The sequence below is a fragment of the Mauremys reevesii genome, linkage group 2 (genome assembly GCF_016161935.1).
Source record: "Mauremys reevesii isolate NIE-2019 linkage group 2, ASM1616193v1, whole genome shotgun sequence".
In the NCBI taxonomy this organism is placed as follows: domain Eukaryota; kingdom Metazoa; phylum Chordata; order Testudines; family Geoemydidae; genus Mauremys; species Mauremys reevesii.
The window spans coordinates 29,509,039-29,533,507 of NC_052624.1; the positions used below are offsets into that span (position 1 = coordinate 29,509,039).

The 24,469-nt window shown below is 41.5% G+C and overlaps 1 protein-coding gene across 10 annotated transcripts in view; it reads left to right on the forward strand.

The window, feature by feature from the left end:
- The window catches only part of EPC1 (enhancer of polycomb homolog 1), a 102,376-nt gene that overhangs the window by 57,606 nt on the left and 20,301 nt on the right, over positions 1-24,469 (forward strand). For all 10 annotated transcript variants that reach the window (XM_039522277.1, XM_039522274.1, XM_039522278.1 and 7 more), the window contains 8 exons: positions 15,925-16,084; positions 17,445-17,590; positions 17,675-17,881; positions 18,228-18,376; positions 21,100-21,259; positions 22,975-23,151; positions 23,239-23,328; positions 23,414-23,562. In XM_039522277.1, coding sequence (XP_039378211.1) covers positions 15,985-16,084; positions 17,445-17,590; positions 17,675-17,881; positions 18,228-18,376; positions 21,100-21,259; positions 22,975-23,151; positions 23,239-23,328; positions 23,414-23,562 — 1,178 coding nt within the window. In that variant the 5' untranslated portion in view covers positions 15,925-15,984. The remainder of the gene's footprint in view (positions 1-15,924; positions 16,085-17,444; positions 17,591-17,674; positions 17,882-18,227; positions 18,377-21,099; positions 21,260-22,974; positions 23,152-23,238; positions 23,329-23,413; positions 23,563-24,469) is intronic.

The window sequence follows — 24,469 nt, forward strand, 5'->3', positions numbered from 1 at the left end:
TGAATTTGCTAAACTAACTTCTGCTCAGTGTCCCTATTAAAACTATTAGTTGGCGAGATCAGCTTTTAGTCTAGTTACAAAACATTATTCATGTATTTCAGGAACAAATGAGTATAATTAGACTACACTTTCACTCAGCAGTCATGATCTAAGCCTAAGCAGCAGTTCTAGTTTGGTGTTCGTAATAATTAAATCTTTGTGCTACAGTAATTACAGTGAAACCTTTCTTAAGCAACTACTCAAGGGACTGATACTTCAGTTAAATTATCAGAAGATGACTTCTGTTGTTCATCTTCCATATTCACTTCCAAATTCTGCTCCATATGTTTTGGATTATTTTGGCACAGTCTAGTGGCCCTGTCTGTACAGCTTTGCTACAGTGGGACCAGATCTTTCACTGTCCCTTTGCAAAGGGTGCAAGGGACCTCTTGAAGTCCCTTCTAGTCCAACTTATCTGTGATTCTGTAAAGCTGCCCTTATCAGACAGCTGAGGATTCCCTCACTATGGGTGAATGTCTTGGTGGTATAAACGAATGTAGCTCTAGCCTACATCAGTGACTGCTCTAACTTATGCCGGGGCTAACCCAGCCCCTAGCAGATTAGTGGAATGCAAAGGTAGCTTAGAGCCCCTCTGGTCTTGTTAATATCTAAACACACTGGTATAGGATTTCTTTGTTTACCCAGTACTTCAGAAAATGAACTGGAACCCAAATGTAGTTCTTTTGGAGTGTAAATTTTCATGGGTAGATAGTGCTTTAGGAAATAGTTTGCACAACCAATTACAGGTACACTTAAGCCCTAGTCACAGCAGGAGGAAGATGGAAGGGAGTGAGACAGTGTCAACGTCTCACTTTTTTTTTTTTTTTTTTTTGGGCCATCTCCCAGATGTCCAGCTAGAGGCTATGTCTACACTACAAGCATTACAGCAGCATATTTCAGCTGTAATGTAGACACTACATCAACAGAAGCATTTTTCCATCATTGTAGTAAATCCAGCTACTCAAGAGGCTAGGTTGACGGAGGAATTCTTCCATCAACCTAGCAGTGTCTATGGCCTACAAAGTTACATTGACATAAGCCACTTTGTATTGAGGTAGAGGTGGGTGGGGGTGTGTGTGGTTTTTCTTTCACATGGCCCAACACTGACTGTTCTGGTCACAACTGTTCTGGTCACTGCCCAGGGCTGGAAGGCCTCCCTCCTCTTTAAAGTCCCACAGACTTTTGAAATGCCTTTTCCTGATTTCCCAATTTGGCGAGCACACCTAGCAATTATCCATTGTTGTCTGCAACTGACCAGCTGATCATGCTGGCTACGTGCTCTGGCTTGGAGTAGACAGAAGATATTGGGTCCTTGGGCCTGTGGGGAGAAGAAACTGTGTGCAAGCACAGCTACAGACCAGCTGTAGAAACGTGAACATCTGAGTAAATTTCACGGGGAATGCAGAAAAAGGGATACAACAGGGACCAGCAGTCGGGCTGCAGGAAAGCAAAGGAACTGCAGCAGGTATCTCAGAAGGCCAGGGAGGCCAACAGGTGATCTGGTGCTAAGCCGCCGACCTGTCACTTTTACAAAAAGCTGCATGCCATACTTGTTGGAGACCTCAGCACCATGCCACAGACTACTGTTGACACCTCTGAGGAGCCTGAGCCACGGGCCCCTGGCATGAACAGTGAGTAGGATGGGAGACATGTGACTAGGGGATCCAGCTATGCTGTGACAAAGGACCTGTTTGAGACCCCACTGCAGATCAGTCATTACTGGCAGTTGAGCCTGGGAGAACCTGATGCGAGGGAATGATCCTCAGTAAATGTTTAAATTTATTTCCCGTTGCAGTGTTGGTGTCCCCAGCTCAACTGGGCACAGCAATTGACTTTTTATTAGTTTACTCATACTAGAAGTGGTAGCGAGCAGTGCACAAAGAGAGGTAGTGTTACCTGCTTTCCATTGCCCTGCAATTAGGCAAGGGGGAGCCATGTGGTTCATGTACATAGGGATGTCCCTGGAATCCTCATGAGTTCTCTGTGAAACTTTCAAGGAGGCCCTCTGTAATCCTCTCCTGAAGGTTTCTAGGGATGGCAGCTTTATTTTTTCCACCATGGTAGAACATTTTCCCATGGTGGCCAGTGATAAATTGGGCAGGCACCGTTGCAGCACACAGGCTAGCAGCATACAAGCACAGGCAGCTTTGGGACTCCAGCAACCACTGTGCTCTCTGTAGGCTTGTGTTTACTATGGGGATAAGTCTACCTAAGTTACACTACTCCAGCTATGTGAATAACGTAGCTGGAGTCGACAAAACTTACCCCAATGTCTTCACTGTGCTGCGTCGATGGGAGATGCTCTCCAGTTGACTTCCCTTAATCTTCTCTGAGAGTTGGAGTACTGGGATCAACTGGAAAGTGCTCTGCCATCAATATAGCAGGTCTTCACTAGACCCACTAAATTGGTCCCTGCTGCATCAATTTCAGTAGTGTTAATCTCCTCATAGTGGAGACCAGCCCTGAGTGTTATCTTCAGGAGTAAGATATGAGCTAAAGTTACCACCACCTATTTAAAAAAAAAAAAGTGCCAGTATTCAGTGGCATTGCTCTATACCAGGGGTTCTCAACCATTTTCTTTCTGAGGCGCCCTCCCCCCCCCCAACATGCTAGAAAAACTCCAGGGCCCAGCAGGGGCAGGGGTGGGATCCGGGGCAGGGTTGGAAACCCTTGGGCATAGGTGTAGTTTGACATCTATTTGGGGCAGGGGGGACAAGGGCTGGCAGGGCTCTGGCCAGCTCTGCATAGCAGGGTCCAGGGGAGGAGCGCAACCTCCATCCCAACTCACCTCAGCAGGCCACCTACCTGTCTGGTGCTGTGTGCCAGTGGATACTCCCTGAGGGCTCTGCTGGGCCCAGAGCTGCCCAGGGAATAGTCAAAGGAGACTGGAGCTGAGGAGCAGCCACAACCCCAGGCACCAACAGCAGACAGGGGAATGCCATGGCTGGCCACTCCATGTCACCACCAGCTAGCGGAGCAGCTCCCCCACACTGCCTGGCTCCAGCTTCCTGCCTAGGGCCTAGCTAGAGGGTAGGGCCTGACAGGAACTGGGGGAGAGAAGGAGGTTGGGGAGTGGAGCTGTCCCCAGGACTGCCCCACTCTGGGTAAGGCACTGCAGTTTGGGGGGAGCAACACCCTTGTGCTCCCTCAACTCTGCCCATGGGCTCAAGGTTTCTTCCCATGTCAGGGCTTCAGGGTGTCACTCCCTCCCCCCCCCCAGAGGAGGGGTTTCATCCCTGTACTGCTCGGGGCTGGGGTTGCAGCTCCACGCCGCTCCCGGCAGTGGAGGGGAGGGGCAGGAGGAGAGCTCGGGACTTTAGCCCTGCACCGCTCCCTCTTCAGCCCCTCATTGTGTGTGCGTGTGGGGCGGGGGTTCAGTGGCTGGGCTCTGTGCCCCTCTGGCCCCCCAAAAGGACTCGTGGACCCACAGTTGAGAACCGCTGCTCTCTACTTATAATTTCATGCAACTCAGTAATTCCCTTCTCATTTCCCTCATCCATGGCATGCCATATTCACCATGGCTGGTGCTGAGAGTGGCGTTGTGCACAAGCACTCCCAAGCAGAAGTATCAATAATTTTCTTGTTTAAAATTTTAGGTGAGGAGAGGAAGGAAATATTTCTGTTGTGACTATACTGATAATGGTAGCTCTGTTTACTGCTGTTGGGGCCTTGAGGGGTTCCCTCCTGCACATTTGCAGTGTGCCTGAACCAGATGAGGAGAAATAAGAGGACTCGGGATGACATGTTCAATGGGATCCTGCAAATCAGTGTGAGCACAGGCCCTGGAGGGTGAACATTGCTGACAGCCTGGAGAAGGAAAAAGTTGAGAGGAGAGGGAGATGCAACAGGACATAATGGGGCTTCTCTGGCAGAAAACACAGATGCTGCACACTATTGTGGACCTACAGGTTCAACAATCCCAGTCTCCGCCTCCTCAGCAGTCCATGGAGAACTCCATGCAGTACCTACATCCTCCCTTGCCTCCAACATTCTATATGTCATCAGGGGCTGCTGTCCTACCCCTACCACTCCACCACGAGTGATGACATAGATAGGGCCCTACCAAATTCATGGTCCATTTTGGTCAATTTCACAGTCATAGGATTTTTTTAAAATGGTAAATTTCATTATTTCAGCTATTTAAATCTGAAATTTCACAGTGTTGTAATTGTCGGAGTCCTGACCCCAAAAAGTTGTGGGAAGGTCACAAAGTTATTGTAGGAGGGTTGCAATACTGCTACTTTTATTTCTGCGCTGAGTGGCAGCTGCTGGCTGGGAGTCCAGCTCTGAAGGCAGAGCCACTACCAGCAGCTGCGTAGAAGTAAGGATAGCATGGTATTATATGCCGCCCAGCTCTGAAGTCAGCACAGAAGTAAAGGTAGCAATACCGTGACCCCCTAAAATAACCTTGTGACACCACACCCCCTCCAACTCTCTTTTGGGTCAGAACCCCCAATTTGAGAAACACTGGTCTCATCCTATACTATACAGATTTCATAGGGGAAAAGCACACAAAAGACCAGATTTCAGGGTCTGTGATGCGTTTTTCATGATGCTGAATTTGATAGGGCCCTAATTATAGACAATCACAGCTTCACATACACTGACCTGTGAATGCCACAGTTGCTTTCCGTGTAGCTAAAATGGACATGAATATTCTTTCCCCTTCATAAGTTCTGTGTTGTTAATTTATTAAGTTTTTAATTTATTTGCTTTTAAATTGCACTGATCTTTTCACTGGTTATTACTGAATAAAATTAAATTATTTTCCAAATAGATATTTATTAGCTCACAACATATGCTGCAGAATGCCTAACAGTTCTGAAAGCACCTACTTATTTGTTACTGTACAGTATGATACAACTCAGAGGATCGGTGACAAACACTGTAATAATCATATATGTACAACAAGCACTGTCAAATTTAATAGGTGCATTGACAGTGCTATATTCATATATGTACACCAAGCACCACACAGTTCTTAACAGACCGCGAAACAGTAGGGCTGGTAAGGCACAGTATACCACATCGCGTTACTGTGGGCTTGGCTACACTTACAAATTTGCAGCGCTGCAACAGAGTGTGAAAACACACCCTCTGCAGCGCTGCAAATTGCGGCGCTACAAAGCGCCAGTGTAGTCAAAGCCCCAGCGCTGGGAGCCGCGCTCCCAGCGCTGTCCGTTATTCCCCACAGGGAGGTGGAGTACGGACAGCGCTGGGAGAGTTTTCTCCCAGCGCTGGCGCTTTGACTACACTTAGTGCTTCAAAGCGCTGCCGCGGCAGCGCTTTGAAATGCAAGTGTAGCCAAAGCCTGTGTCTCACTGTTAAAGTGCCGTGCATTGAGCTGTCCTAATAACCTGTGGGTCTGGCTGTTCAAACTCAGCAGACAGCTGCTCCACCTCCACCCCAGTGGCAACTTTTCCCCCTTTGCTTCAGATACTATGTAGGACACAGCAGGCAGCTATAACCATTGGAATATTTTTCTCACTGAGATCCAGTCTTGTCAGTAAACAATGCCAGCATCACTTCAGTCTACCGAAAGCACATTCAGCTGTCATTCTACACCTGCGGAGCTGTAGTTGAATCTTTCTTTGGTGCTGTCAGGATGGCCAGTGTATGGCTTCATGAGCCAGAGGAGTAAGGGATCAGCTGGGTCCCCAAGGATCGCTACTAGCATTTCATCATTCCCAATGGTAATCCCCCAGTCGGGAAAGAAAGTCCATGCTTGTAGCTTTCTGAAAAGTCCTGTGTTTTTAAAGATGGGAGAGTCATCCACCTTCCCTGACTAGCCCATGCTGATGTCAGTGAAACATCTTCTGTGATCCATAACTGCTTGTGTAAACCATAGAAAAGTAGCCCTTTCTGTTTGATGTATTCTGTAGCAAGATGGTTTAGTGTCAAACATGTGCATGCTGTCTATTGCTCCACTGCAGTTTGGGAACATCATTGCTGCACATCCATCCACTCTGCCCTGCACACTGCAGAGAGTCACATTTCCACGTAGCAAGGATGATTAATGGCCCTGCACACTTGCATGACAACAGCCTCCACAATGGATTTTCCAACTCCAAATTGTTTTCTGATTTATCGGTAGGAGTCTGGTGTTGCAAGTTTCCACAATGCCATTGCTACTCGCTTCTTCACTGCAGGACAGTTCTTATTTTGGTGTCCCAGCACTGGAGGCCTGGGACAAGCTTGGCACACGGTTCCCGGAATGTGGCCTTGTGCATCTGAAAATTCTGCAGCTGCTGCTCATCATCTCAAGCCTGCATTACTATTTGAGCACTCCAGCATTTGAAGCTGCTCTATGAACGCCACCAGCAGCCTTGAATTGGTTCTTATTGTGTCCCACAGCAATCTCCAAGAAAACATCATGTCACCTGCTTATTTGGTGGTTTGTGTAGCTCTGCAAATTCTGGAGGATCACTCATCCTGTGCTTAGAATGCTTAGGATAATAATGCAGAGCTGTACAGTCTCTGTGCTTCTGTCAGAAATATTGGTCAGCAAGGAAGGCCAAGCGGGTTTGTGGGATTTTGAAAAAAGGCATGAAAATTATGGGATGGAGACAGTTGCACACTGGTAAGTGGACCCCTTGCTCCCAGTCACCCCTGTGTGCATTGCCAAAACTTCCCAAAGGACAGGGCGCTGGATGGTGGCGGGTTGCAAACTGGGATGCCTACTCATGGAAAACTTAACTGCATTGATACAAGCACTCCTGGTAGGTACATGCACCCCCTGACACAATGAGCCAACTATGCCTGTGCACAAACAATATGCTAACGTTGACAACTTTATGCCCAAGTAACTTGTGTTGACCAAAGTTTGTAGTGTAGACGTGGTCCATACTGGGCTTAGGTCAGTTTAACTACGTCTTTCAGGAGCATGAATTTTTCATACCCGAGTGACGTAGCTAAGTCCACCTAAGTTCTTAGGTATAGACCAGGCCTGAGTTTTCAGAGCGTAGAACCAGGCCTCCCAGGAGGCAAGAGACTTCCAGGAGCAGTCAGAGCAGCACTGATGGTAGGGGGAAGGAGCCAGACTGGGCTATACCCACTCGGTCTCCACCTCCCACTCCATCCCAGGAGCCCAGATTTAGGTACCAACACCCCAGAGGCCTATTGGCTGGAATTCCCACTCCTTCCTGGGAGGCAAGCAGCAGGAGCAGGGTGTGAGCTGGGCAGGTCACTTGCCCCACTGTGAAGCTGGGCTCTAGTGACACCACCTCACCAGCACCTAGGGCAGTGATGTAAGGCAGGAGTTCCCACAAATTCCCAGGGTCTGATTTCTCAGGAGGGAAGACAAACTCCCTCTGGTTGTTGCCTGTGTTCTGGCCACTTCTGCAGAGAGGGAAGCATGTTGAAAGCCTTTAAAATGAGACTGATGGCTGCTGTTTTGGTTGAGCTTTGAAATAGAGGAGAACTTTAACTGTTTAAAAAGGTAATCATTGTTCAGATGTGTAATAATAAGTTGGGCCAGCTGTGTGTGACACAAGTATGTGTATATATAGAAATTGAGAACTAACAAGGAGCATGCCTGAAATTATCCTGATTACTACTGCTTGTATGTTCTGCTTTGGGTTTTTAAAAATTTGCTCTTCAGGGCAGGGTCCATATCACCACGCCAGTTTTAATTATTTTGGTAATTTTTATTTAAAAATACCTTTCAGCAATTATGTCTGTAACAATACAGACAAAGGATTTGGGAATGTTTTTGACAAATTCCTTTCTAGGCATATTAATACAGAACTTTGAGTAATTCATTTAAACTACAATACAGAACCGTATTTCCTGTACCCCTCAGAAGCAGTGCAAAGGCTTGGGGGAGTCTAGTAATGGAGGAGTTGAGGGAGAGGGAAGTAATTTCTGGGAAGGAGACTGGGAATGAACCTGGAGGGTTGTTGGGTGTGGGTGGGAAGTATGGAACAGTTTTGGTTTTTTTTTTTTTTTTTTTTTTTTGAGGGGAGATAACGGGATTTGTGGAGCCTCTTCCATGCAGACCCTGGCTGACCTCTGGCCTCTCCCATTCAGCCAGGCATAAGCTGTCCCTGTCCCATGTTCCCTGTACCTCCACTCCCATTCAGTCCCTGGCTTAGTGCTGTCATCCATTAGCTCCTGTGTCCCTCTCTGTCCATCCTTCCCCCTTCCTCCCCCATCCCATGCCTTCTCACCTGACCCTATGGGCAGGGCACTGTCTCTGCCCACTCCCTCTCCTCAGCTGGCGGCTCATGGCAGGAGCCATCTGCCCTCTTTTCTGGTGCCACAACCACCCCTGGTGAGCAAAAGCTGTAATTGCAGCTTCCCTTTGCCTCCCCATCAGAATTGATTATTCTGCTTGGGAGTTGGGGGGAGACACTAATTCTGTGCTTGGCAATGTTGCAGAATTGCCCCAGGAGTAATGTTTATTCAGGGCTTTGTGCTGTGGTTACCCGATTCTGGCTGAGGTCTTTTGGAGCTACTGCAATACAAATAACTATCAAATTAATAATAGGTAAGTTTAATTGGGGACTACATTTACATTTAGACTGATAAACTATAACTTAGAAATCCAGCAGTTGGATTTTAACCAAATTCTATGTAGGTCAGGTATTAATGGAGGGGAGATTCTTGGTCATTGAAGCCAAGTCTGCTTACTCAAGGGCTGATCTGATCCAGAGTCGTAACACACCTCCTTCTGCATTTTGAGTAGAGTAACACTAATAAACTGTAGTAGTGATATTTTGTGTTTTCAAAGCACTGTACAAACATTACTTAAGTTTCACAATTCTTTGTGAAGTAAGCAATTATAATCCCCCTTTTTGCAGATGTGGAAATAGCTACAGAAAGGTTTTAGCTTGTGCACAGTCACATCAGTGCCCAAACCAGAATTAAAATAAGTTTCTCATACCATTGTTCAGTACATCGGACCATAATGCCCATTTTACTATAACTGCTGTATAAGTATTTTTTGTTACTCTTTGTTTTCTCAACTTTTTTCTCATTTGTCTACCTCAAAGATATTTCATTCTTTGTTGAAGCTGTAATTAATGATCTATTAATTTTTGTATTCGTGGGTAGTAAATCCTAACTACTTGGAGCAGATGCCTTGAAACTTCAACAGATATATGCTTAATGTAGAAATACAAACAGTGGAGTATTAATTCAGCAAAGTACCTTTTTATGGAATGTACATTGTAAAAATAAAAAATTTTACTGACCATTAAATACACCTACCAAATGAGATTTTTCAAAGTCTGTTCTTTCTCAGAAAGCTGTAGATGTATTAGTGTGTGTGCGTGTTTTTATTTCTGGAAACTGGGCTACAAATCTTTAACGAGGTCCTAATAGTTTTCCAGGGTTATCAAGGTTTTTGCAGTGATCCATTCTGCACAATGTGCTCTGTGCATAGCTAGCCTTCAAGACCATTCAGAAACTAATTCTGCACTAGCTTTAATCTCTCTATTTGCTTAGTTTGAGCCAAATGGAACAAGTAAAATGAATTGTCAAGAAATTGCACTGGTTTCCTGTTTGTTTGTGAAAGCAAACCAGGATGCTTGACTTTGATCTAAAAAGCCCTGTATCGTTTGGCCATGGCTATCGGAGAGGACATCCCAGCCTTGGAGGTCAGTTGAGGTACTGGAGCTAATGGCTCCTTTGATATTAACATTGCGGACTTGTAGTGGGGCATTTATCATGAACGACCCTCCAGCTCTAGAATTCTATCTTACCACTACTTTGACAAAATCTGTTGGCCTTAAGACCAGTCTCGTCTCCCAGGTGAGGCATGTAATATTATATTGGATGAGTTTTCCAATGGGGTCAATAAGCCCTTTCCAAAATCCCATCCCAGGTCAAATGACTTACAAGCACAAGTCCCATTCGATTTCAGTGGGACTTTGGATGCTCTTGAAAATGTTAAAACAGTCAAGTTTCCATGTTAGTTTGCCATATTAGTTAGGGCCCAGTGATAGTGATGGGTACATGTATCAATGAATAAATGAGATGAGGTTCTTTTCCCCCTCCCTCCCTCACCTGCCCATTTCTTCACTTTACAAAATCAGTGCAGACTGATAGCTATGACAAATTATGTACTTGTAGGGTTGTTACAGGTCAGAATTTGAGATGCTTTGGAGACATGAGTGGAGAAACTTGTACAGAATTTACTCATTATTCTAGGCTCCAGCTGATGATGATAGTTCTTCTCTGAGCCCTGAAATTTACCTGTACATTTTGTTTTTTTGTTTTGAGTATTTTGTTGAATGGAGTGTGTAGTCTTGTGGCTTTCACTTCCTGAGTTATGCTTGTAGGCAATACAAGCTATTAGTGTGGTTTCTTCCAATCTTTCATACATCTCTTTAAGAAGACTTTGAGCCTCAGTCATAAGACTTGTATTTGTATTTATTTAATTTTTGTAGCCTTAATTTTGCATTCTTTTCCTTTTGTATTATTTAACTTTTATAAGGTATCTTGTAACTCTTTTTGGCAGTTTGTTGGCTGAAGGTAAATACATAAAACAGTCAGTCAGTCCCAGATTCTGATAGAACAGTGCATAAACTCATTTAGTCTCTTATCCCAATCTAAGGAAGGAGTGTTGATGTGTGGTCTGTGAGTGAGAGTACTATGTGTGGAACATAGTACCATCAGACGTCTGCTCTTCTGTGTTTATATATATTCTTTCCATGTTTAGAAAATTAAAAAAACTAAAACTTCAGATGTAGAATGGGATTGTCAAAAGCACACTGTCTTAACTGCTCATAAAATTAATCAATGGGAGCCATTGACTTCAGTGGATACAGAATTAGGCCGGTGCTGATCATGTTTCAGAAAAGCTCATCCTTTAATGAATATCTGATAAGAGCAATGTTAGCCATTTAGCATACTTTTTTTTTATTGTTTAAAAATGTAGTGGTGTCAAACTTTTCAAAGTAGAGCTGTCAGAAATCATCAGGGCAGAGAACATAATATTTGAAAATGAGAATTGGAATTAAAGTTGAATGAGGAAACTAATGGACGGGATATGCAGTTCAAGAATTCCTGTACAGAAGAACTCTGTGTATGAACCATCATTTTGGGGGAGACTAACTCTGGAGAGGGAGAGAGCTATTTCCAGAGTTGAAGCTTCGTACCATTTTTGGTGGAGGGACCAGATTCAAAGGACAGGCTTTGAATTATCAGTTTCACTAATCAGTTTAGTGAAATAAATCTTAATGATGGTATAGTAATAACTTTAATAGTTTGTTTTTTTTCAATGGATATTAAACAAAGTATGATCTACCTCAGAATACAAATACAAATGTTTCCAACCCAAATAATTTTAATCATACCTGCAAACCATTCTGTATCATTGTTTAAAAAAAAAAAATTTCACATGGCTGATAGGTAAACCAAAATGCACAAGACAAAATGGATCCTTCTGAGAATGCAACAGTGACCAGTTTTATCCTGCAGACTAGAATAAATCCAAGCAAGATATTTGTATGCTTTTTGAAGCTTTTAAAGCTTTGACTCCAAGCTGGCACAACTGACACATAACTTTCTACAAAAATCAGTGGAAAAACCTAGGACACAGCTAAATCTGTGTACCAATCCATCAACTGTAGGTTAAAGATAGACATGCATATGGAGACCTTCATGCAAGAGGAAGTAAAACAGGAATGCAATCTCAGCCCAGTCCTTGTCAGTATATACATCAGTAGCAAAACCCAGGGTTTCCACTAAATGCCTGATACTTGCTGATGATCTAGTCATACTATTGCCCTCTTGATATATTATACAAAAGAATTTCCCCTGGCTAGAAATGTACTGTAAAATAGGTTCTACAGGGCAGACTTTTTTTTTAAATTCTTTCTATTAGACACAGAAATCAAACATCTTAAATGATATGTTCCTGGCCATCATAATAAATGTACCATGAAGCCTTAATATAGCTATAAAAACATCACATCTAGACTTTTGTGTGCAATAAAGAACCATTAAATAACTAACACTTCCTGATAAAACCACTAATCTATTTTACAGTATAATTCAACCTATTCTGCTGCATGGGAATGAAGTCTAGTGCCATTTTTAGCTACCATAATAACGGTTGAGACAAAATTCCAATGGAAACCATTTCCCCTACACTTCCACTAATTACCATTTATTAGACAAGTACTCAGCAACAATGATTAGAGCAGACCTAATCAACTTACGGAACAGAACTCTAAACTTTTGGTGCCCTCTCTGCCAAAACAGCATAGGTCTCACCGTTACAAAGCACTAGAAGATCAAAAAATGAATCGAATTAGAAGTATAACCCCTTACCGTGTACCACTTCTGGGTCTCTCAACTGTAACTCCTTTACCAGTGAAGCAAGCAAATTTAAAAAGGTCAAAAAACCCTGGATTGTTAAATAAAATACCAGTCTGCAGCTCACTTGGAGGAACCGATCAAGCAATTGAACTGGTGCAAATCTATACAACAGAACTCTTCCACTCAGTTTTTCTGTATTTTATTATGAGGTAATCTAGGGGCAGATCCTACAGTACAGAAGTGGTGACTGTAGGAGCTCTTCGGATCATGACTGTATGTGCAGCGTCTGTGCTACCATAATATAAATAACATTAAACTCCAGGTGGAAACTCGGAAGTAGAGCTCAGAGCGCACCAGTAAAGAAATGGTAACACAAAAGGGTGCTAAAAATCATGTGAGTTAAAACTAGTGAGGGTAAGAAAATCACACAGTTGCTCAGTAAATAATATATGCATCTTGATGGCTTTGTTTTTATTTCCATAAAAAGAATTATCTTGTTTACCTATCATGCAGGCTCTGCTGCTACACGTAGCAGTCCCCAACTATGCCACAGTGATGTAAAATTGACCGATTTCTTAAAAGTTGCACTGCTTCCCACACTGTGTATGGTACCAATGGGAAACTGATAATGGTACTTAGTACTTGCAAGGTTCTGCAGCTTGGCAGAGCTATGATTAGATCAAGAATTGGGTTTGTCTGCAGACTTGAACAACATCACTTAAGCTTCTAAATGTGAAATGAATTTAAACTTAACTTTAAAGGCTAGAAAATGTCATTTATTTTAATTAAAGCATACATTTTTGCCATAGTTAAAACTTGACACTAAACTCACCAAGATAAGTTAGATAATTATTGAATGGTTCTTTCAAGCCATCATCCAAAATACAAAAAACTGCAATAAATAGTTTGAGAATTTGTATCAGAAATAATGATTTTTTAACAAAATCATGCACAATTTTTTTTCCAATGAAAGGAGGTGGTAAGCCTCATATAGTATCTGCTGGAGAAATTTTGCACCACTGCATGTGCACGTAATTCACGTGCATCTTCCCCCCCCCCCCCCGCCCCGAAAATAGCTTCTGCTGGAAAAATTGCTGCAGTTCCTCTTTTTGCCCACCAGAGTGCGCTGTGGTGCTAGAACAGAGCAGCCACTCCTGGACAGCTAGCGGGGAGAGAGCCTGTACAAACACTCCCTGGCTTATGCAAGCGTTCCAGTCTGGAACGCCTTGCGTAACTTGAATTTTGCGTAAGTCAGAAACGTATACCCAACCATTACGTGCCAAAACTTTTTGCATAAGTTGGGTTTGCGTAACCCAGGGGGCGTCTGTAGTGCCTTCTTCACAGTGCCTGTCAGGCCAGGTCAGGAGACAGGGGATATGGGGAAACAGACAGCATGGAGCTGCTGGGGGGGTCAGATGGGCTCATAACGGTTAGTGAGGGAGGACAGACTGGGGTAGAGGCTGGATGGGAGTGGAGGCACAGGGAACAGGGGAGGGAGTGCATGGCCACATAGGGACAGGAAGGTGCCTGAGTGGAGGCACGGAGACACATGGGGACAGGGGCAGATGTGCCTGACTGAGTGGGAGAGACTAGGGGTAAGCCAGGGTCTGCATGTGGAAAGCTCCCTAACGATCTTTCCCCGTGGGCCCCACCCACCCACCCCCAAAACCTGTTCCCATCCCATCCTGGTCCCATCCATACCCAACAACCTTTCAAATTCACACCCAGGCTCTTTTTCAGCAATTACTTCCCTCTCCCTCAACTCCTCTGATACCCATGACTCCCCCAAACCTTTGCACTGTTTCTGAGTGGTGAAGAAATACAGTTCTGTATTGTAACTTAAATGAATTATTACTCAGAGTTCTGTATTAATATGCCTAGTAAGAAATCTATTTGTCAAAAAACATTTCCTGAATCCTTTTTTTAGCTGTAAGGTTAAGATATACTTGCTGACAGGTATTTTGAAATAAATTACCAAAATAATTGAAACTGGTTTGATTTATATTGTTGTTTTGACAAATAAAATATGTAAATTTTTAAAATACTTTGTGCATAATGTTTAATTTTTGGTGCAGAATTCCCCCAGGAATAACATGTTTAATCAAAAATGGGCAGTGACAAAAAATTACAGAAGATAAAACCCAAGGTTGTAGTGTGAAGTCCTGACTATGTTTACTTGTCACCGTATCTACCTCTAACAAGTCTTAGATCAATGGTCCCCAAACTGTGCAGTGCGCTCCATGTAGAAGGGCATGGAGGAAAGTTCGGGGGGGTGGCGCAGCAGAGCCCGGGCCAGCCCCCATGGGAGGGAGTGCCACCCAGCCCTGCCCCAACCTCTGCTCCTGCTCCCAGTCGCAGCCCCCGACTCCTGCTTGTGGCCTGGGCCCCAGCCACAGCTCCACTCCTGCTCCTAGCTCCCAACCACAGCTTCCAGGGGGAGTGGGTGGCGAGTCCAGAAGAGAGCAACAAAAATGATAAAATGTTTAAAAAGCCTGACCTATAAAAGGTTTAAAAAAAAAAAAACCTGGACATGTTTAATCTTGAGGAGAAGGCTGATAACAAGTCTTCAAATATGTCTTGGGGCTTGGCTACACTCGAAACTTCAAAGCGCTGCCGTGGGAGCGCTTTGAAGTGTGAGTGTGGCTGCAGCGCCAGCGCTGGGAGAGCCCTCTCCCAGCGCTGCACATACTCCACCTCCCCGTGGGGATTAGCTTTCAGCGATGGGAGCCGCGCTGCGGCGCTGTTTACACTGGCGCTTTACAGCGCTGTATCTTGCAGCACTCGGGGGTGTTTTTTTCACACCCCTGAGCGAGAAACTTGCAGCGCTGTAAAGTGCCAGTGTAGCCAAAGCCTCAAGGTCTATTTATAAAGAGGATGGGGATCAATTGTTTTTCATGTCCACTGGAGGTAGGACAAGAAGTAATTGGCTTAATCTGCAGCAAGGAAGATTTAGTTTAGATATTAGGAAGAACTTTCTGACTATAAGGATAGTTAAACACTGGAATAGGCTTCCTTCCAATGACGGTTGTAAAGTGCCTGTTATAGTAGGTTTTTAAGAACAGATTAGACAAACAGCTGTCGGGGATGGGCTATGTATATTTGATCCTGCCTCAGCATGAAGGCATGGCCTAGATGACCCCTCAAGGGCCCTTCATTCCTACATTTCTATGATTTTATCTTTTTATACTTCCACAAGTATTTGTTTAGCTTGACATGCAAATAACATGTCATTGAATAGTCATAATATTTCCTTGGATACAAAATAGTGTTGCTTATGCCCATAAGGGATTTTGGTTGGTTGTGTTTTGCTATTTCTAAATAGCTGCCTCTGTACAGAAGAGAACCCTATGGGTTTCTGTGGGGAGTGGGGGAGGATGAGAGAGAGCTCCACCTACTGGAAGTCTTACTGATGTATCCTTGTTACATTACTTGGAACATCTCCTCTAAAATGTATTGTTAATTTATCATGTCTTGTCTTTGTGATGTAAATACATAAATCCACAGAAACTAATATGTTTTATCTTTTTAAAAGTGGGCTAGGAAAGTAAGGTAAACTCACACCAAGTGTCTCAATAGAATGTCAATTTTCAAATCACTTCTTTTTGTTTTTATTTATAGGAACATCATCTTCAGCGAGCTATCTCGGCACAGCAGGTATATGGAGAGAAGAGGGATAATATGGTTATACCGGTCCCAGAGGCAGAAAGTAATATCGCTTACTATGAATCTATATATCCTGGGGAATTTAGGATGCCAAAGCAGCTCATTCACATACAGCGTAAGTATAAATATTTTTTAAATGTATGTGAAAGCCTATATCCAAAATGTTCCTAAACTGATTTAATTAAAAGGATTTCTTAAACACCTATTGAACTACTGTTGAAACTTCCTTTCAAAGATGAATGTTTGTGCAGCATCTTAAGGTGTAAACCAGAGGTGGGCAATCTGCGACTCACAGGCTGCATATGGCCCATCAGGGTAAACATTTTGCAGACATTGACCATCTGCGGGCATGGCCTCATTTAGCTCCCAGTGGCTGCGGTTAGCCATTGTCTTCAGTTAAATGGAGTATGTTCACCTCTTAAGATACACATTGTAGAATTCTTCATGGGATCTTCAGCTGCTTCTAGATGCCTAGATAGCCCACTTGAGTGCTGTTGCTTGTTTTCATCTTTATCTGGCTAGGAGATTGCAACTGTTCCTTTTAGATGTGGACCTCACCACAGTCATCACTTTACTTGGGGCAACACTTGAAAACATCTCAGAAGTTCTTGCTAATGTGGAATACAGGCGTATGATTTAATTAGCAATGTCTTGAACATGATACCTGTGCCCCATAAACTGAATAGATTCCCAGTTTATTTCTGGATAAAAGATTGGGATTGATTACAAACCTCTTTCTTGAGAGTACTGACTACTTCCATGACCATTTACTTCCTCATGCTCTCTCCTGATAGCAGAGGTCAACTGAAGTTCTTAAGCTGAATGCCCTGTGAACAAAAAGCAGTCTTCAAAATGTTTACCTGTATGTAAAGTTAGATTATCATAGGTTCGTCTGGCATGATCTTTAGCCAATTTTTTATTTATTTTTGTGTTTTTATTTAAGATATTAAGGTTATTGATGAGGAGGACTTGGGTGATGTCAGTCTAGTCATCAGTGAAGCTTTTTGCTGAAATACCACATCTAATTGGGGTGAAATTCTGGCTTCCTGGAAGTCACCCCAAAAAACCCAACCCCCTGACTTCAACAGGGCCAGGGTGTTGCTCCAGATTTTTAGATTGAACTATAGGAAGTATACTGGATAGTAAATGATAAGCAGTTGAATGCTTAGGTATTATATTTATAATGTCATCTTCAGTTAATGTCTGCTTTCATTGTGTCAATGCATCTGTTTAATTTTATTCTTTTTATTCTTGTTCACTGTACTTTTAGATCTGTTTTTAATAAAAGTATCAAGTTGTTACTGGAGAACCTGTCTTATAGATTTCCCCCCTCCCTTCCCCTGCAAACAAAAACCACATATGTTCTGTCTTGCTCTCCAAACCATAAAAGTATAGCCTATAATCCCAGGCACTTTTGTTGTTGTAACGAAATACTTCCATAGTACTTCCATGTTAACATTCACTGTATTGTTTAGCTTTTAGTTTGGATGCTGAACAGCCTGATTATGACTTGGATTCAGAAGATGACGCCTTTGTGAATAAGTTGAAGAAAAGAATGGACATCTCTCCTTTGCAGTTTGAGGAGATGATAGACAGGCTAGAAAAGGGCAGTGGTCAGCAGGTACAACATTATTTCAGATAAAAAATGAAAAAAATACTTTCATATGTTGCTATTTCTTGTAACACATTGGGTTTTTACATTTAGCCAGTCAGCCTGCAGGAGGCCAAACTGCTTCTGAAGGAAGATGATGAATTAATTAGAGAAGTGTATGAGTACTGGATTAAAAAGAGGAAAAACTGTCGAGGTCCCTCTCTTATCCCAGCAGTAAAACAAGAGAAGCGAGATGGTTCCAGCACAAATGATCCTTATGTTGCTTTTAGAAGGCGAACAGAAAAGATGCAGACTCGAAAAGTGAGTAGATATAAAATCTGGCACATTCTTATTGTATTGAAGCATTACTAGGTCAACTTAACTTTTAATACTGAATCTTGAAAAGAAAAGGGGAAAAAAACACTATTTGCCTGCTAATGGCATCACTCAATTGAAATATTATACAGTCAAACTACAGAAGTTTGTATCCCAGGAGTATCACTGTCTTTGGTAGGTTACTACAAAATCCTCATAATAAATAATGCAGGTGACTTGTAACTTGCAGTAGATGTAAGATTCTCTGTATGTCAAAATGCTTGATACAAACTCATTATAGAAATTAAACTTCAATGAAAAGGAAATTAAAAATGTCTTGTTATATCCACAGAATCGAAAGAATGATGAAGCATCTTATGAAAAGATGCTTAAGTTGCGTCGAGATCTGAGTCGTGCAGTAACTATCCTAGAGATGATAAAGAGAAGGGAAAAAAGCAAGAGGGAGTTATTGCATTTAACACTGGAAATTATGGAAAAGAGGTAGAGTACTTCAGGACAGTATTTCATAATCATTTTTGAAAAATTTAGCATTAAACATTCACGCTCTTGCATAAACAGAACTTTTTTGACTTGTGTAAATCTTTTTTTAAAACTATGACTTTTTAACCTTTGTGCTTAATTATTTTATTATAGTATAGCATGCTTTCACATTTTACAAAGAGAAAATTAAATAAAATTGTATACTTACAAATCAGGAAGGAATTAGTCTAGTCTTCATCCAGTCACCCTTTTTTTGTCAGTTTTGATTTTAGGTTTCTTTCACTGTGCACATTGAACAAATATTTTCAGGTAGTTATCCGCAATGACTCCCAAGATCTCTGAGTGGTAACAGCTAATTTAGACTCCATCGTTTTGCATGTATAGTTGGAAACAATAATCCCAATCGGCATTACTTTGCATTTATCAACATGACATTTCATCTGTCATTTTGTCACCCCAGTTAAGTCAGATCCCTTTGTAGCTCTTTGCAGTCAGCTTTGGACTCAACTATCTTGAGTAATTTTGTATTGTCAGCAAATTTTGCCACCTCATTGTTTCCCCATTTTTTCAGATAATGTATGAATATGTTCATCAGCAAGGACCCAGTCAGATCCTTGGGGGACATGGTTATTTACCTCTTTATTGTGAAAACTGACTATTATTCCTACCCCTTTGTTTCCTATCTTTTAACCAGTTACTGACCTTCCCTCTTATCCTATTACTGCTTGATTTACTTCAAAGCTTCTTGGGGAGGGACTTTGTCAAAGGTTTTCTGAAAGTCCAGGTACACTGTATTGACTGGATCACCCTTGTCCACATGCTTGTTCATATCCTCAAAAAACTCTAATAGATTGAGGCATGATTTCCCTTTACAAACCTGGGTTGACTCTTCCCTAGCATATCATGTTTATCTGTGTCTGATAATTCTGTTCTTTACTATAGTTTCAACCAATTTGCTTTGTACTGAATTTAGGCTTTACAAGCCTAAAATTGCTAGGATTGCCTCTGAAGCCTTTTTGAAATATTGGTGTTACGTTGGCTACCCCTCATTCATCTGGTACAGAGGCTGACTTAAGCAGTAGATTACATACCGCAGTTCTGCAATTTCACATTTGATTTCCTTCAGAACTCTTGGGTGAATCCCATCTGGTCCTGGTAACTTACTACTGTTTATATCAGTTTCTTCCAAAACCTACTCTTTTGACACCTCAATCTGGGACAGTTCCTCAGATTTGTCACCTAAAAAAAATGGCTCTGATGTGGGGATCCTCACCCACATCCTCTGCAGTGAAAACCGGTGTGAAGAATTCATTTGGCTTCCCACAACAACCTTGTTTCCTTCAGTGTTCCTTCAACTCCAGTGGCTCCACTGACTGACAGCCTTCCAGCTTCTGATATACTTACAAGAACTAACAGCAGTTTTTTTTTTTAAATCTTTAGCTAGTTCCTCTTCAAATTCTTTCTTTTCCTGGCTTCTTATACTTTTACGCCTGACTTGCTAGAGTTTATGCTCCTTTCTCCTCACTAGAATTTAATTTCCAGTTTTTAAAGGATACCTTTTTGCCTCTAAGTGCCTCTTTTACTCTGTAATTTAGCCATGGTGAGATTCTCTTACTGTTTTTCTTTTTTATTTTGGGGCATACATTTAATTTGAGTCTCTGTTAATGATGTTTTTAAATAGGCCTGCAAACTGCATGGAGACTTTCTTCCTTGTGACGGTTTCTTTTAATTTCCATTTTAAGTAGTTTTCTCATTTTTGTGTAGTTCCCCATTTTGGAAACCTGGAATTCTTTTGATGCATCTTAAATTTCTTAAGTGGAATTAAGCTTTGCCATGAGTGATTGCTGCACCAGGGACACAGACCACAAACTTCTGGTGTGGCAGTGAATTGCAAATTATTTATAGGCTTTACCCCTTTCCTTTTTCACCATCCTCTTTGTCCCAACCACTTTAATATCTGATCCAAAATCCACCTGGGCAAAACAGCTGGCAGCCTTCTTCAGTGATATAATGCACTGTTCTTTAGGAGTTATTTGCATGTAATCAAGCACTCCTATCAACATTTTATCCAACAGACATACCTCACTCCTCCCACCTCATGATAGCTGATATCATCTTTGCAATATGTAGAGATTTTTTTAGTTGATTTCTGACATGGAGTATTGCTCTTTTGTTTATGTATGTATGTTTACTCTAAGCCAATTATATGGATACTTTCAGAAATTGAAATATATCTGTATAACTAGAAGTTTTACTCTTTTAAGACACTGAATACTATAGCACAACAGTTCTCAAACTGTGGGTTGTGACCCTGTTTTAATGGGGCCGGTGGGGCTTCGGCTTTGGACCCCCTGCCTGGGGCGATGGGGCTTGGGTGGGCTCAGGCTTCAGTCACCCCTCCTGGGGTCATGTAGTAATTTTTGTTGTCAAAAGGGAATCTTGATGCAATGACGTTTGAGAACCACCCGTTGCTGGTATGATAAAAGCTTGTAATGTGAGATTACAGCTCAGGCACCTTCTCCTTGTTTAAAGTACTTCTTACTACCTTTTTTTTTTTTTTTTTTTTAAGTTTAGGTCATTAGTACTTGTGACATACATTACATAATAGTTAGTAGGTGGGTATCTAAGTTATACTATGTCATATGCTGTTCTCGGAAACTAAAAATAGTATGCAAATATTCAGGGTTTTTGACAATTTAGCACTTAAAAAAATTTAATTTCAGGTATAATTTGGGTGACTACAGTGGAGAGATCATGTCCGAGGTTATGGCACAGCGGCAGCCAATGAAACCTACCTATGCCATCCCCATCATTCCTGTTACAAATAGCAGTCCATTTAAGCATCAAGAAGCTATGGAACTGAAGGAATTCAAAGTTAACAAGGTGAAGGAGTGGTACTTATAAACAAATATGTATGGTCTTGTGTCAACAGAACACAAAAGGTTTTAGACTGATACCAGAAATTATGCTTATTTTTTAAGGTAAAACCTTTTCTAAAAAATGAAAGACCTATCGTTAAAGGACACTAGCAGATCCTCAGCTGGTATAAATTGTCAGAGTTCTGTTGAAGTTAGGATTACTTGCATAAGAAATAAAGCAAAATGATGAAGTTCAAAGCAAGTACAGAGCCAAGGGGCTCAGGACTGGCAGAGGCCAGTGTCAAACTTGCATTAGGATAATCCATCCTTGTATTTTATGACTCTAGCAAGATTATATCAGGAATCGTTTAGGTCCCTGTTTTCAGCTGATGCTGTTCATATAGTTTTGCCTGTGAACTACCTTTACAAAACTGGCAAAAATACTTGTTTAAAAATGTAAGCTGCAAAAACTAACTTAAAATCTACAGTTTGGTGAAGGATATAGTTATAAATTCATTATTGACGCCAGTTTTCAAATGCAGTATACTTTATAGTAGTTTGTATGTGTATAAAAAGAGAGAGTAAGTAATGTGTGTTAAATGGGGGGAATTTTAAAAATGCTATTGCTCTGTAAATTCTCCAGACATAAAACACACAAAGCAAATGATGCTGAATTCTCCAGTTAACCAGAGAAGCATTGATGTTTTATTTAGCATTTTTATCTGGTATTTACTTACTGTAGTGTCCAAAAACTCAAATCAAAATCAGAGTTCCATTCTGCTATGTATTGAATGAATACAGATGTAGGCAGGCTTGGTTCCCCCCAAACCAGTAATGCTTGAATATAAAGTCTTATCTGAAAGAGCCTTTACCCAGTAGCCCATATGGAACTTTTCATCTGCCTTAAAAGGATGAATGCCTCTGGTTGGGTTCTAATCAGTCTGAGCTTTACAGAATGGTGATAAATTTCTGCTGTAATTCAAGTTTCTAGAGCACGCTATTTATTAATGGCAGCAGCTGAATTCCTAAATGTTGCTTTACCTGATAAATAGGACTACATAATTAGGCAGTTGTATGCAAGTATATATACTTTAGCCCCCAAAATCTTTTCCCCCATGTATACAACACTACTGCAAAGCTTGAAAGAGGCAACTAGAGTACTTCCTGTCAAGACTTTTTATTATGTTGTTAAATTCATGTTTACACCATGTAATGGTCTATTGGGTAAATTGTTTTTATTAAAGATTTCTCCTTTGGATTAAAACTCTTCAGTGGCATCTGGGAAATGGGTTGGGGTATTTTAAGTCAAGTCACACAATGCTCGGACTTTTTTCTTTAGGTTTAGAAGAATAGTTTAACTTTCTTTCCCTATCTATGTCCATCAGGCATTTTTATACTGTTTTGGGGAGTCGTATAAAAATGCCTATTAAATAAAAACGGGGGAGAGGACTTTCAATGCAGGTGAAAACTTGTGTTCATAGTGATGCCTTCATGCTTTGTTCATGTTGATGATGCCCATCTAACCATGTCTTGAATAATGTCAAGTTCTGATGTGTTGTTCCACAGTAGTATTTAGTCTTAACTGGATGTCGCAGAATAGTCTCTGAACTAACTGTGTTTAATTCCTTCTTAAAATAATTAGAACACTTTGCTGCTAAAGCCCAGGAATCTGAATTTTGATTAAATGCTTTTTGTTGCTGTTAAACTGAGTGAATTAATTAAGCTTTTATTTTCTTGCAGCAAGAGAAAGCTGATGTTATAAGACCCAAAAGGAAATACGAGAAGAAGCCCAAAGTCTTGCCTTCATCTGCTGCTGCTACTCCTCAACAGACAAGTCCTGCTGCACTGCCAGTCTTTAATGCTAAAGATCTGAATCAGTATGATTTCCCAAGCTCAGATGAAGAACCTCTTTCCCAAGTATGATCTCTACAGTTTACTGCTGCTTTTCTAAGAGCAGTAGAAATCTATCTCATGAACTTACCAGCTCCCTTTGTGTTTTCAAAGGTTATGTCTGGTTCCTCCGAAGCTGAGGAAGAAAATGATCCTGATGGTCCTTTTGCTTTCCGTAGGAAAGCAGGTTGTCAGTACTATGCTGTAAGTGAGACTTCTCTACAAACTATGACTGAGCATCATTATAGAATAAATCTTATTTATAATTGTTCTCTAAAATCTTTTTAAGCCTCATTTAGACCAAACCGGCAACTGGCCATGGAGTAGTCCTAAAGATGGAAGATTAGGAGATGTCCGCTATAGATACTGCTTAACCACGCTCACTGTACCCCAAAGGTGTATTGGGTTTGCACGAAGACGGGTTGGTCGTGGTGGAAGGTAAGCTGCACTTAATTATGGCTATAAAAAGTTATGGATAATTTTAAAATTGACACAAGGACAAAAGTGAAAATGAAAGACACTGGCACCCTAAAAGATAGAACGTACAGAATGCTTTCACTTACTGATATTTTTATCTTTTGGTTTGTTCCACTGTAAAAGCCATCCTGACACACTTTACTTCTTCATTAATAGACCATTATTGTTGATATTGGGAAAGACTTTTGCCACTCCAGAGCTGAGGTTGGAGGTTGTAGTATAAAAAGTATTTGTTGTTGAATGGTTGATTTTAAAAATGGATTTCCCCTCTCCCAGAACCCAAAGGCCATCTTGAGAAACACTGATGTCCTGAAAGTTCAGTCTGACATACCTGTAAAATTTATATATGATTGCTGCTGTGGGCTAACATGTTACTTGTAATCCTGAAATCTGCAGACAGTTTTGTGATTGTCTAGCATCTTAATTTTTAAGACTGAGACTTCCAAAAAATGGGAGTTCAATGTTATGCTCCCAAATAAGGCCTAGATACAGCAAATCACTTAAGCTAAGTTCATGTTTAAGTACTTGATCTTTCAAAAGTGCTGTGTACCAAAGCAGCTTCAAATGAGTTAATGGTAGATACTCGGGACATTCACTTAGGTGGCTAAATATGGACTCTAAGGAACATTACTTCAGGCATCTACTTCTGAAAATCTTGGTCTAGAAGCATTTCTGTATTACTTTTTCTGCATATAGGTGTTATGTTTTACATACCTAATTAAAGACTATACATATTTAAATATATTTTACGCTTTCTATAAATGAGTGTGTTTTAAAATAAGTTGATCAGGTCATAGTTTAGTCAGTCAAGAAAACAAATATCTTCACTTAGCTTTCAGATTTATACAATATTAACTTATTGCTATGG